Source organism: Gavialis gangeticus, unplaced genomic scaffold, assembly GCF_001723915.1.
Source record: "Gavialis gangeticus isolate Ggan-Ray unplaced genomic scaffold, GavGan_comp1, whole genome shotgun sequence".
Classification (NCBI taxonomy): domain Eukaryota; kingdom Metazoa; phylum Chordata; order Crocodylia; family Gavialidae; genus Gavialis; species Gavialis gangeticus.
In genome coordinates, this window is record NW_017729024.1 from 90,048,929 (window position 1) to 90,061,614 (window position 12,686).

At 41.1% G+C, this 12,686-nt stretch overlaps 1 protein-coding gene across 6 annotated transcripts in view; it reads right to left on the minus strand.

Moving 5' to 3' along the window:
- The window catches only part of LOC109297545, a 186,991-nt gene extending 180,219 nt beyond the window's left edge, over nt 1–6,772 (minus strand). For 5 of the 6 annotated variants that reach the window (XR_002097348.1, XR_002097347.1, XM_019517362.1 and 2 more), the window contains exon 1: nt 6,043–6,772. Coding sequence is in view for 3 of the 6 variants with exons in the window: in XM_019517362.1 (XP_019372907.1) it covers nt 6,043–6,423 (381 nt within the window). In the remaining 3 variants the exon portion in view is untranslated. Of the gene's footprint in view, nt 1–975; nt 1,434–6,042 lie in introns of those variants that run through there. The other variant, XR_002097345.1, reaches the window with a different exon arrangement.
- Nucleotides 6,773–12,686: the final 5,914 nt, after the last annotated feature.

The following is a 12,686-nucleotide window of genomic DNA, read 5'->3' on the forward strand; positions in this document are numbered from 1 at the left end:
TATGTGTTTCCCAAACCATCTCCATATTACAATGTGATATTGTTGTGTGGGGTCTCCTGTATATTCTCTGCTTTGCATGTATCATGCCCCCTCACTCCCTTTCCATCCCTCCCACTCCTGGGCTTAGTTGGCTGCATGTTTCATATACAACTTAGTTGCATTCTCATCCCTACCCCCATCCTCTACTCTGTAGCTCCCCTACTCGGACCTTTCTGTATTTCCTTGAGCTTTGAATTTTGTCTTCTGAATTTTAACATTTTCTAATAAATTACATTTTTGTCACCAAGGGAAGGGTGTCTCGGCTACCTCTTGCCCTCCCAGTGTCGGTTTAGTATTGCAGTACCCCCAGGCCCATTGCTAGTTTCCTACAGAGGGGATACCTGCCTGTATCAACTGAGTAATCTGTGGGGCCCTCTCGGTGCCAGCCTAGAATTGCAGTATCTCCAGGACCGGAGCCATTTCCCCCTGGAGGGCGGACCCATTTTTTTTAGGGGCCAAAAAAAAAAGAAAAGCTTGCCAGCGGTATGTTTGTCCAATATGGACCATGTGTTTTAGTCATGCTCGGTGTGGGTTGCATGTAATCAACTTCATGATCGGTTTTCACTACTGAGCTCATGCTGCTTTTGGCAGCAGTTTAATGATAGACAATATATTTAATGAAGTTTCCTTGTATGTGAACATAAGACAAGGAGCTTTTTTCCCCCATGCTGATGCGGTGGGGGGGAGAGAGGGGGTGGGACCTCATCTTATACTTGAGTAAATATGGTATCTAGGAGCTTAATTCTTATCTAGCTTTTGACTTGAGCAATCCAATTAGTTAATAGAATTAGACATGGAGGAAATCAAAGCAAAATTTCGTTTTAAATATCTAAAATACTTAGGCCTCCTGGATTTGATTTTTCCTGCTATGTGGGACTTCTGAGAAACATTCCCCCAACCCCACAAAAAAAAACCCTAACCCCCACCCCCTAAAATATTACCAAGGTCCATGTCTCCTATTCCTTCTATCACTGACAGTATAAACTTAGTCACTGCTATTATGAATAAGCCCATCATGACATGTCAGATTTTCATATATGCTTTCATGTGTCATTAGACCCATTGTTTCCCTGAACCTTCATTTGATCTATCAGGGAAATGCATCTTGAAGTATGTCTTGTCCTCAGCCTTTTAAGTGCTGGCTGAAGCTCTAATATACCTGCTTTATGTGGAGGAGAGATGTCTATCTGCTTTGTCAGTATTTCCTCTGCTGTCACAGTGTACCAGTAGACAGCTTTGGGCAACAATACTTATTCTGTTTCCAGCCCTCTCTGCATTTTGTCTTCCCAAGGCAGGTATTTCCTCAGGGAAGGGCCATGCCACAGCTGACAGACATCATTTTTCTGTCCTCTGGGCATTCTCTCATGCTTTGCTGCCCCTCCCCTAATTCAGATCTGTAGATGGGAAAAAGGGATGATTTCAAATCTCTGGCTAACAAAGAGTCTAGTCAGAAGGGCTGTTTCATCCAGAACTGAAGAGGAATTTGCATTTAAAGCATAGATAATACTATGTGAATGATGGCAAACTTATGGTCTTGCCTATACCAGTCTTATTTCCCCATAAAATTTTCCAGCATTGCTATCACTAGTAGACAGGTCCATGACGTTGACCCAGCACAAATAGCTCCTAGCATTCCAGCCACTATTTAGATGTTAATTAAGACCTTCTCTGAAGGAGTGAGCAAACCGGATTCTCTAGGCAGGTATGGAAAACAAGGAAATAGTTGCATACAGAAACTTATATTTAGCTAAAAAGTTAAAAATCTATATGAAAATTCAGTGTCCTATTTTCTGAACTAGAAGAATAGAATAAAATCTCCGTATGTTCTGTTCATTGTATTATTATGGATTTTTCTCTGGTTTTTTTACTGAAATTTTTTGGTTTGCCATAGTTATTCACATGAAACCAAACCCTATTTGCACTTCAGTGATTTGAATGAATAAAATAATGTATACAGAGAGTATGGGCAGAAATATTCGGGCTCTTAGTGGATTTGAATTCTTCATGATGTAGTTGGTACAATTCATCCTAAACCTTATTTTTCAACATGTAAAGAGTATAGACTAATCCTGGTCTCTTAAAGAAAAGTCTTTTAATTTTAGATGATTTTCAGCCTCCTTAATTTTTGCTTTTCTTAAGCATTAAGCAGGGAAGAGGAACTGCCATATTAGTTTACTACATTGCCAGCAAAGAGGAAGCAACACTTAAATCTCATCAATGGATCCCACCAACCCCTACCCCTTCAGGTCAAGCAGTCTGCCCACCACCATCACTGCTGTCTTGTCTAAATTCACCTTCAGTTGGTTCACCTACTCCAATCCTCAACTCTGTCCAGGCACTGGGAAAGAACTGAGATTGTGGGGTTAGATCAGAGAAAGAGAGCTAGAACTGGGTGTCATCAGCAGATTGATAACACCTCACTCCAAATCTCTGCATGAGCTCATGCAGTGGCCTCATATACACATTGAGCAGGAAAGGGAACAATATGTAGCCTAGGGGGACCTGGGCACCCCACAGGAAAGATCCCGAGAGGATGATGAAAACTCACCCGTCACCACCCTCCGAGACTTCCTGCCTAGGACAGAGTGGAACCAATTTTAGATTGGTCCCTGAATGCCCACCGGGTCCTGTAAATGCTTTATCAGCAACTCATAGTCACCTGTAACAAAGGCCGCTGAAGATCTAGTAAGATCAACAGGGCACGGTTTCTCCTATCAATTTCTAAACCAGGACTGTTGACACAGGCCACAAGTGCAGTCTCCATGAAAGTCAGACTGACAAAAGTCCAGGAATCCAATAACATCCAGAGGTGCTTGGAGCTGTCAGGTGACCACTTATTCAGTGACCTTCCCCAGAAAGGGGAGGTTGGAAATAGGGTGATAGCTGGCTAGGGAGTCAACATCAAGAAACAGCTGCTTGACTAGAGAATAGACAATCACAGACTTAAGAACATATAGCTCCAGTCCTTCTAGAGGGAGGCGCTGACAAACCCTACCAACAATGCTTCCAGTCTGTCTGTTTTTAGGGTGGGGTAGGGATCCAGTATATATCTGGCTGTCCATACTCCCCCTGCACACACCTCTGACACCAGTACAACAGCAAATGAAATGGATTCATAAAAGCTGGACAAAAACAAGATTCGCCAACCCTAAACTGACTGTGCAACAAAAATGGTCGTCTCCAAGTTGTGCCAGATACAGGCTATTTTGTGTACAAAGTGAATAGCAAACTCATCACAGTGGACTGTATGAGAGTAGAGTATTGGTTCTGAGGTCTGGCTAAGGAAGACTGGGAAGCAGAGCCGTCCCTAGGGGTGTGCAGGGCCCGGGGCATATCAGCCCCTGCGGGGCTTGGGGGGAGGGGGGTGGCGACTGTCATGGCAGCATCGGCAGTGGTGGGGGGTGGTGACCACCCACAGAAGCTGGCAGTGATGGGGCCTGTATGGCACTGTCCGTGGGGCCCCCCTCCCGAAAGCACAGGGCCCGATTTGCCTCCCCCCTCCCCCACCTCCCCCAGAGCAGCCCCGCTGGGAAGAGTGCTTTGGTGGAGTACCAGGGACACTCTTACACTAGAAATCATGTAGAATTAAGCCAGAGGAGAACTCCAGATAGCTTTTGCTAACAGCATGTTTGGTGAGCTGGGAGATGAGAGGGAAAAGGGTAATGGAATGATAGTTGAAGAGGCTAATCATGTCAGCTTTCTAGTGCAGAAATAAGACCTAAGTAAAACCCAGTGTGTTAATGGGTAACTAACCATTGTATGATATACACATTCTGCATAATTATTTTCCTGGCTGTGATTTCTTTAAATGAAACAAACGTGCTAAGTTTACATGCTGCCACATAGCTACTGACACCTTAAAAGAAATTTTGGTGCTTTCTCTCTGCTTTTCTTTGATGCTCCATCCTTTTTTATGTCTCCCATGTCTCAGTTATCTCATCCTCACACACACTTCACTCTGGGAATCCCTCTCTGGAGTCTTGTTTTCTCTGGGCTGGAGGCCTTTTTAGGCTTAGGCAGGCATGGGGGACTAAGTTCCTCATTCTTACCCATAAAACAGTGACAGCAAGCATCTGTTCCATTACAGCTCAGTGTCTGTCACAGTAATATCCCTATCCAAACAATTGCTGCTGCATTCAGCAGTGAAAAGGAAGAACATTACCTTAATCATTCTGCTAAAATGATGGTAGCAGAGCAGTTAAGGGATATTACTATGGTGCTGGGGCCTTGCATTCAAGCCTTGCTTAGTACTCATACTGAATTTCACACTCAATTTCTCTAGTTATAAATGGGCACCTGGACAGCCATAGGCAACCAAAGACTTACTATTAGTCACATCACTGTAGTATGTACCATTAGCTAGAGAATAGGTATGCCTTAGCCATATTATCCTGATGGACCATTAGGCTTTGATGGACCTATGACTTGACTTTTTTTTGACCTACAAGAAATAGCATTTATCTCTGTCATGAATCTAACTGATTTGAATAAGAAAACTTTCAGTATAATGTGCTATATACCAGGAACAAGAGTGGTTGTGCTCCACCATTCCTTTTCTAAAATGAGAGGTTCTGGAGAACAACTGTACAGCAAATTCCAAAAGAAAAATTACCTCTGTATAATTGTATTATATATTACATACCTAGATGCCCATATGTATCAGCATCTAGCAATGATGGTGCTTCCAATAGTTATAACTACTGTTTTCCTTTGGTAGTTTTCTTTCCTTTATTCCTTCATTTCTTTTTGTGTCACTAAGTGGAGACTCTCTCTGCATGCCTGTTAAGTTTTCTTTGATGTTGCTATCACTCAATTTTTTAAGAAGGTGCCTTGCTTTGACATGTCCTTGGGCTTCATGGGCCAAGGTCACTACTAGTGTAACTGAACACGACTCTGTTTACTCCATTTGCCAGGAATGAATTTGGTTAATGAAAAGAATTAACCTTCAAATTATTGCCCTCGCCAATACTAAATCTTATTAGAAATACATTCTTCAAAAATGATTTATATTAGAAGACAAAGGTTTTCTACTATACCAAGTTGCTTGTTTCTAGGCAATCTGAAATTGTTGGTTCAATCACAGTTAAAACATGACTTAGATTACTATCTTTATACACATCAAGTGAATTTATTCAAGAATTTATTAATGCTTATTTTTTGCAGCATTTGTACTGGAAAGGATTTCAACTTGTTATCTTTAGACTAAGCCAAATATTTCAGTAGAATGCAACTGGATTTTTTATGCCTTTGTAACAATTTTTTGTTTAAAATAGTAAGTGTAATGTCTTTAATGTCCTTACCATCTTCGTTTACCATTTATACTCCATCCTCAAGTTCCTAGAATTTGCAATAAAGTAGATAAAATGTTTTGAACACAATTTATATTTATCTGCTCCTGGCTGCCTGTCAAAGATGACTTCAGTCAGGGGCAGTGGGACCCAGGGAAAGCAAGCAGGACTCAGCAGCAAGGCCACCCGGCCCTGCTCCCCCAGCTCCCCATTTACTGCACAACTAATTAGTCAAGTGCAGTAAATATCTTGTATAGATGTGCCCAGGGAGTTGAAACCTAACTCATGTGAGCTTTCCTCAGTTACAAAGTCATATGAACAAGGAACAGACTTGCACTATGTCACTGGATGCATCTAGATGAGATGTTTACTGCACAGTAGCTCATTACTACTGTGCAGTAATGTTGCTGGGCATGAACCGTGATGCAACAGTACTGCACAGCAGTAACAAGCTACTGAGCACTGAGTGTTACCAGTCAACCGTTCCAGAATGCTACTGCTCAGTAATGCCGGTTACTGTGTAGTCATTTAGTACAGCAAGTACTAATGTAGTCTCATGTAGATACACTCACTGACACTAAAAAGTGTTCTCTCTTTAAGATTCTGCTACTAACATGAAAATATGATCAAAGAAAACAGAAAATTATTATTCTATCAGCAACTTTCAAATCACATTTGAAAATACCCTGCAGCGTGGAAGCAAAATGGGACAGACCTGGATTATGGACTCAAGGCTGTGCAGCAGGTTCCTCAACTCTGAGAGCACAAAAACTGTAGTGTATCTCCTTCCTTCCCTGCGGCTGGAAATGAAACTGTTTGGAGGCTGAAGCCAGCAGAGCAGCTGCAGAAAGAAATCTGTGCAAGCATTAACTGAAGGACACTGTTGATGACTGTTACTTAAAGTGTTTGCTCCCCTCCTGCTCCATCCCTTTACCTGTGTTTTAAATTCTTCCCCAATCCTTGCTTTCTCTTTTGCTGTCTCTTTCTCGCACATCTGTTTAGACTCTTTTCTCATCAGAGTTAGGGACTCTCTCCCATTATGTATTTGTATGGTGCACAGTAAGTGCTTTTTCTTGGTGGGAGTACCATAATACATTATTACAACTACAACTGTTATTATTATTTACTGCTTTAGATAAAGTATGACAGAAATAATAGTAATTTACCATCTGAGTGGATTTTCTCTTCCAGAAAACTAACAGCCAGGAGTCCACAATATAGTTTCATGTTGGATGTACAACTGTAGCATCCTGCTGATAATCAGATTAATGTTTTTTATAATATTAGTTTTGAAATGTTTTTCTGGCTCTAATTTTTCTTTCTTCCTGAATTGTCCATTCTTGACTAAGAAAAAATCAGGACTGCAAAGGACAACATTTTTCAGCAATAAAGAATTTTTTCTTCCCTGCGCTTACTGACTAGTGTTTCATGGTTCTTTATTACTATGGAATAGCAGGAGCATGTCTGGCACTGGGCAAGAGCAAAATAAATTTGACATGGTCAAACTGCATCTAAAAATAAATGATGAAATGCTGCATGTGCCAAATTTCAGAAAGGTACTAATGTGCTCAGTTTGTACATGCATTTAACATTAGCCACACAAATTCAGATTTGTGCATGCATGCAATAAAACTGCAGGTGCAAACTGAAAAGCCACTTTTGGAAAAATTGGCCCTAATAACTTCAAAATTGATTAATTTATACTAAGTTACCTGACTCAAAAAAGAGTTATCTTAGAGATTCAGCAGTTAAAAAAAATACCTGACAAGAGGACTGACAGCATGGGGAAAACCCATGACATATGGTGCTTGCCTTCTTAGCTACCTTTCCCATGATTTCCCATTCTTTCAAGTGAAGAGCAGTAGTGAGACTAGTTTTATGGAGCAAAAAAGACAAAGGTTTTCTAATATAATTAGTCTGTGTGTTTTAAAAGCATTACTGATGATTTTTGACGGAGCCTGAAGATAAAGGAAAGGGAAAGGAAAGGACTTGTGAATTAGCTGATAATTTTGCCTCAGAAAATGAAAGAAAGGAAATTAGGTAACAAAAGCTGTGACTTGGATAAAGAATAGAAGCCTTGGGGCAAATTCTGCAGTCAGTTATACCAGTGTAAATCCAGAGAGTCTCTATTGGCTTCAGGGAAGTGGATCTGGATTTGCATAAGTGTTAAGTGAGATCAGAATTTGGCTTTGTGTTCATATTCTAACTGGAAAATTAATTTTCATCTTAGAGCACATGAATACACTGTGTTTGTCCAGATTAACATGCAGAATAACCAATGTGGTAGGCCATATATTTGTGTTTTAGTTAGGACTGATTGCTGGAAGTGCGACTGCAAGGAATGTGCAAAGGCCAGAGGCTACTCAGAAAGACCATGTGATCAGAGGTGGGTCAGGCACAGGTTGTAGGGAGGACAGTCACTCAGCTGTTGTACTTCAAAAGAGACCTCATTATTATTTTCTACCAAAGAAGTTGTAGGTTGTATAAAGGAGAGGTAATAAATAGTTAAAATGATGCTTCCCCTCTTCCCCCACTAATGATTCTTTTCATAAAACAAAGCAGGTCATCCTTGACAGAAGCTTGAAATATAAACTCATTCAGCTTGTATCTTGTCTGTCACTAGGATTTAAATATTTCAGCTCCTGACAGTCCAACCCATCCCTCATGATTACAGCTTGATGATCCTACTAGTTTCCTAACAGTGACAGGTTTTATTCATGATTTTGCAGGTTCTCCATTTCCCATCTTTGGCCCTTTCATCACTCTGGTTAATAGCTGACTGCATAACTGCCATGAAAAGTACTGTAAGAACAGTCCTATTGTGCCTAATCAATGGACCCCTTGGATCTCTCCTGCCCTGTGTTATTAAGAAGAAGTGAAGCCTTTCTAGCCCTCATACAGACAATGGGAACATTATCTCTTCTTTTTCATTACTTAAAAAAATAAGCAGCAGCAATGACCAAGCTGAACAGAACCTAACAGCTTACAAAGAAAACTAGTTAGGAACAATCTTTTCATTCTGTAGGGGAAAAAAAATTCAAATGGAGATCTTTCTGCACTGAAAAGTTTGGCATGCATAAGGTTAGAGCATTATTCTGGCATAGGATTAGATAAAATTAAACGGAACACAAGAAAAGTTAGAGAAGACAGAGATTAATCATACCTCTCCCTATAGGGATGGCACACTGAATCAGCAAATTCAAGAAGACCCTTTCCATCTGTTCAGAGGGGTACTTATTTAACAGCCTCATCTGGTTCCCATTGAAGTCATTGAGACTTTTGCCTTGAACTTTGGTGGGGGTAGGAACAGGCTCTTGTAATGCTGTATTATAGACAATCTACTTGTTATGTAAAGGTTATGTCGATTTTAACAGGAAATGAAAACTTTTCTTCTAATTATGTAGATAGTCCCTTCTATGAATTTCTATAGGAGGACTCAAAAATCCAACAGAAAACATATAATTCTATAGGCCTTTGTAGTCAGGTTTGTCAAACTTTATTAATTTTCTGGATAACACTACCAATTTCTTCTTCCTCTCTTCCTCCTTTTGCATGCATTTTAATAACCCCTTATAAAAATATAAATACCTGACTCACTCACAAGGCTGACCAATAGTGAAGGTGTCAGGAATCAGGTTGAAGGAGACATTTATCAAAACAATTGATTTCCCACAGGTAGTGTGGAGGAAGGAGGTACAGGTGACCGCAACAAACGTGAAGTACCATGAAACTAGCTGTCCCTGCAATTTCACATCCCAAATGAAGAGCCAAGAACTGTGTCATATTAAAGATGCAGGGGCTAACACTGGGGATGACAAAAGCAGGTTTTGGGGGGAAGAGGGTGTTTGTTTTTTTGTTTTTGCAACTTTAAAGTGATTCATTTGGAGTTTGCTTTTCTTTTTGGCCTTGGAATTTCATGCGTCTCTACTACCCATAATCAGAAAAATATCTCAGGAACATGAAGGACTATGACAAAGGCCTTTGTTTAAGCTGTCCAGTGATCAATGCTGGTTACAGAATTTTTTTTTTTTTTTTGATTTCTGGCCAAGCAAATTCAGCATTTGTCTGTGACAATCAGGAGGCATATAAATCAGGTAAAAATGTAAGCTTTCCCCTTAACTTAGAGCCTTTTCAGCATAACAATAGTAGCATCGGTGTAGCTGAATAAGCAAAACTTAAATGATAGTTTTTGCATAAGTATGCATATTGATGTAATGTTGCTTTAAATATATCTCAGCGGTGCAAGAAGGGGTCGTAACAAAATATTCCTGGTTTCTCTCTTGGAAACTCAGAAGTAATTGATGTTTTACTGGACTAGTATCTGGTATTCTGGTATTAACCAGTTATTTGGGCCAAGATTTTTATTGTCTGATAAAGTGCTCCAGATCATACTTGGCATTCCAATTTATCTCAACTCCACAGGAATACCTCTACAAAAATGTCTCTTAAATCTCTGGGAGAAGAAGCAGGGAGATATTTCCAAGCCTAATCAGTCCACAAGATATCCCATGCAGCCTTTGAGTCTTAATGCTAATCTTCAAGGAGAACTGATGCAAAAAGTGCTAATATTTGTAAGGTTAACAACAGTCCCTCTTTATTCAGACCAGTTAATCTTAATTTATTTTATGTAAAAGTAAATGCAGATTCTAAAGGGAAACTCATTTGTCCAGTAATATATTTTTTCTTGAATCATTTTAGAAGTTTTAATTTCTTAGGGAAAACTGATTTACATGCTCCTTCTCTATGCCCTAGTCCTGCAGTCTTATGTGGAAACTCCCAGTGGAATCAGTGTAATTCAGTTTAAGATAGAACTACAGGATCATAAACCATATTGCTTATGCAGCTATCATAAGTGTCACGTTCATACTGCATCTTCCCAACTTTGCTTCAAGCCCACTTATTTCTCCCCCTTGGCCTAACCAGTCATTATTCTCATACCCCAGTGGACAGGTTGAACAACACAGAGTTGCCTCAAGTGAGGAAAGGTGCTGTGATGTGGAAACAGTGAATCTATCAACTGTGTAGGAGGGACATGATGAGTTCTTGGTACATGACTGCAAAGGGGAATAACTGGGATGTAGATTGTAGCTGTGTTGGTCTAAGGACACAGGCAGACAAGGTTCTTTGGGTGAATCTGATATCTTTTATTAGACCAACTAAATAGTTGGAAAAATTTTTCTTAGCAAGCTATTGGGTTTAAAAACCCTTCATCAGGCTGAGGAAGCATCTGCAGTTGGTGTGTGCTCTTCCTGGATGGAATGAATAGTAAAGAAGCCAGAGGCTGATATGCATGCAAGAAAACCAGTCAGTGAAAATGTAAATTGAGGAGTCAGTGGATGAGAGACAGGCTGGAGGAGAGGGAGGGGTGAGAGTAGCAGGTAAATAATGGGGAGGTACCTGGGGAGTCAGCTGTCAGGCAGGTTATAATGTGTCATAAATCCAATGTCTATATTTAGTCCATGATTTTTTGTATCCAGCAGGTTGATGAAGTGCAGTTCATAGGCCTGTACTGTGAAAAGTGTTTTGTAAATTCCCTTTGAGGATTAGAACTGAAAGCTTGGAGAGAGAGTGGTTTTCTGGTGAAAAATGTGCCCTCACATGTAATTGGGCATTCTTGTCTTTAGTAGATTTCCGGTGTGCATTCATTCTGGTGCGCAGTTGTTGTTTGGTCTCTTCTATGTATTGTCCATCAGGGCATTTGGTGCATTGGATAAAATACATTACATTTCTGGAGGTTCAGCTGTAAGATGCAGGAATGCTGATGGCTCTGTTGTGGAGTGGGGGTGGTGGAGATATGTTGGCAGGTTTTGCATTTCTTGTCATGGCATGGTCTGGATCCATTCAATGTGTTTTGGACCATAGGAAGTTTGCTTCTGGTGATGAGGTTAGCGAGGTTTGGTGCTTGTTTGAAGGCTAGGATGGGTGGTTCTGGGAAGATCTCTTTCAGAATTGGGTCTCCTAGTATGGGTTGCAATTGTTTGAGGATTTTCTGTATAGGTTTGAGGGAGGGGTGATATGTCATAACCAGCGGTGTGCAATTCGTGCGGCTTTTCCTTCTGTAGTGCAGCAATTCTTCATGTGGTATCTGGGTGGCTCTTTCAAACATGTGATCCGTCTCCCTGGAGGAGTGTTCTTGTTGAGTAAAAACCTTTTTAACATTTGTAGGGTGGCAATCCCAGGTGTTCTCCTCAGTGCAAATTCAGTGATATCTGAGGGCTTGGCTGTATATCACAGCTTTCTTGGTGTGTTTAGGGTGATTGCTGGTTCTGTGCAGATATATATGTTGGTCTGTGGGTTTCTTATATAACAAGGTCTGTATTTTACCATTCTGGATACTGATCATCATGTCTAAAAACGAGCTGTTGGTGCTGGAGTATTCAAGAGATCGTCAGGTGGAGGGGTGATAATTGTTGAATTTCTGATGGAACTCAATCAGAGATTGCAGGTTTTCAGTCCAAATGATGAAGATGTCATCAATATATCTTAAGTATAGCAAGGGTTTGATGGTGCAGCCCTTGAAGAATCCTTCTTTCAGGTGGCTTATAAAAAGAATGACATACTGTGGGGCCATTTTGCCCATGATCTGGAGGAAGTGTTGGCTGTTAAAAGTGAAATTGTTGTGTGTGAAGATGAAGTGTATAAGGTCAGTAATATCTTTAGGTCTGTACTCTGAGTTATCATCTTGCTCTTGTAGGTGTGTAAGGCAGTCTTGGATGCCATCCTGGTGTGGGATGTTGGTATATAAGCTGATCACATCCATGCTGGCTAGGAAGGTGTTGCTGGGAAGGTGGTCTGTGTTTTTAATTTTTTGTAAAAAGTAGCTGTGGCAGAGATGCCACCACGAGCTGAAACTTAGCTCTGATGCCAGAGCAGAGGGAAAAGTGGCAACCACAGAATGCAGCAGAATCAAAGGCATGGTGGCAGAGATGGCGCCGCCTAAAGACAAGATGCACCAGTGCAGGAGTGGAGAGAAAAGCAGCAGCTGCAAAACACTGCAGGAGATCAGACACACTTCCCTGCACCAGTGTGGGTACGCTTTGTAGATGTATGCCGACACCGGTTTGTCAGCTGGCCCTTGGAGAGATGGATAAAATCCCCACCAACCCACATTCAAGGAGGACCGGAAGTGAGGCCTTCTGAGAGCCCAGAGTGGCAGGAAGCAAATGAGTGCCCTGGCAGGGGCAAGTGGTGGCAACCCTGGGAATTGGGATAGCCAGCTAAGGCTAGCTTGGAGGAGCTGGGATACATACTTCTCTGAAGCCATGGATCCCAGACAAAGCTGACAGAGACTGGGACAGTGGTGAGCCTGCGAAGAGAGAAAAAAGGAAGTGATACTAAAGACATGAGTACACCCTGGGG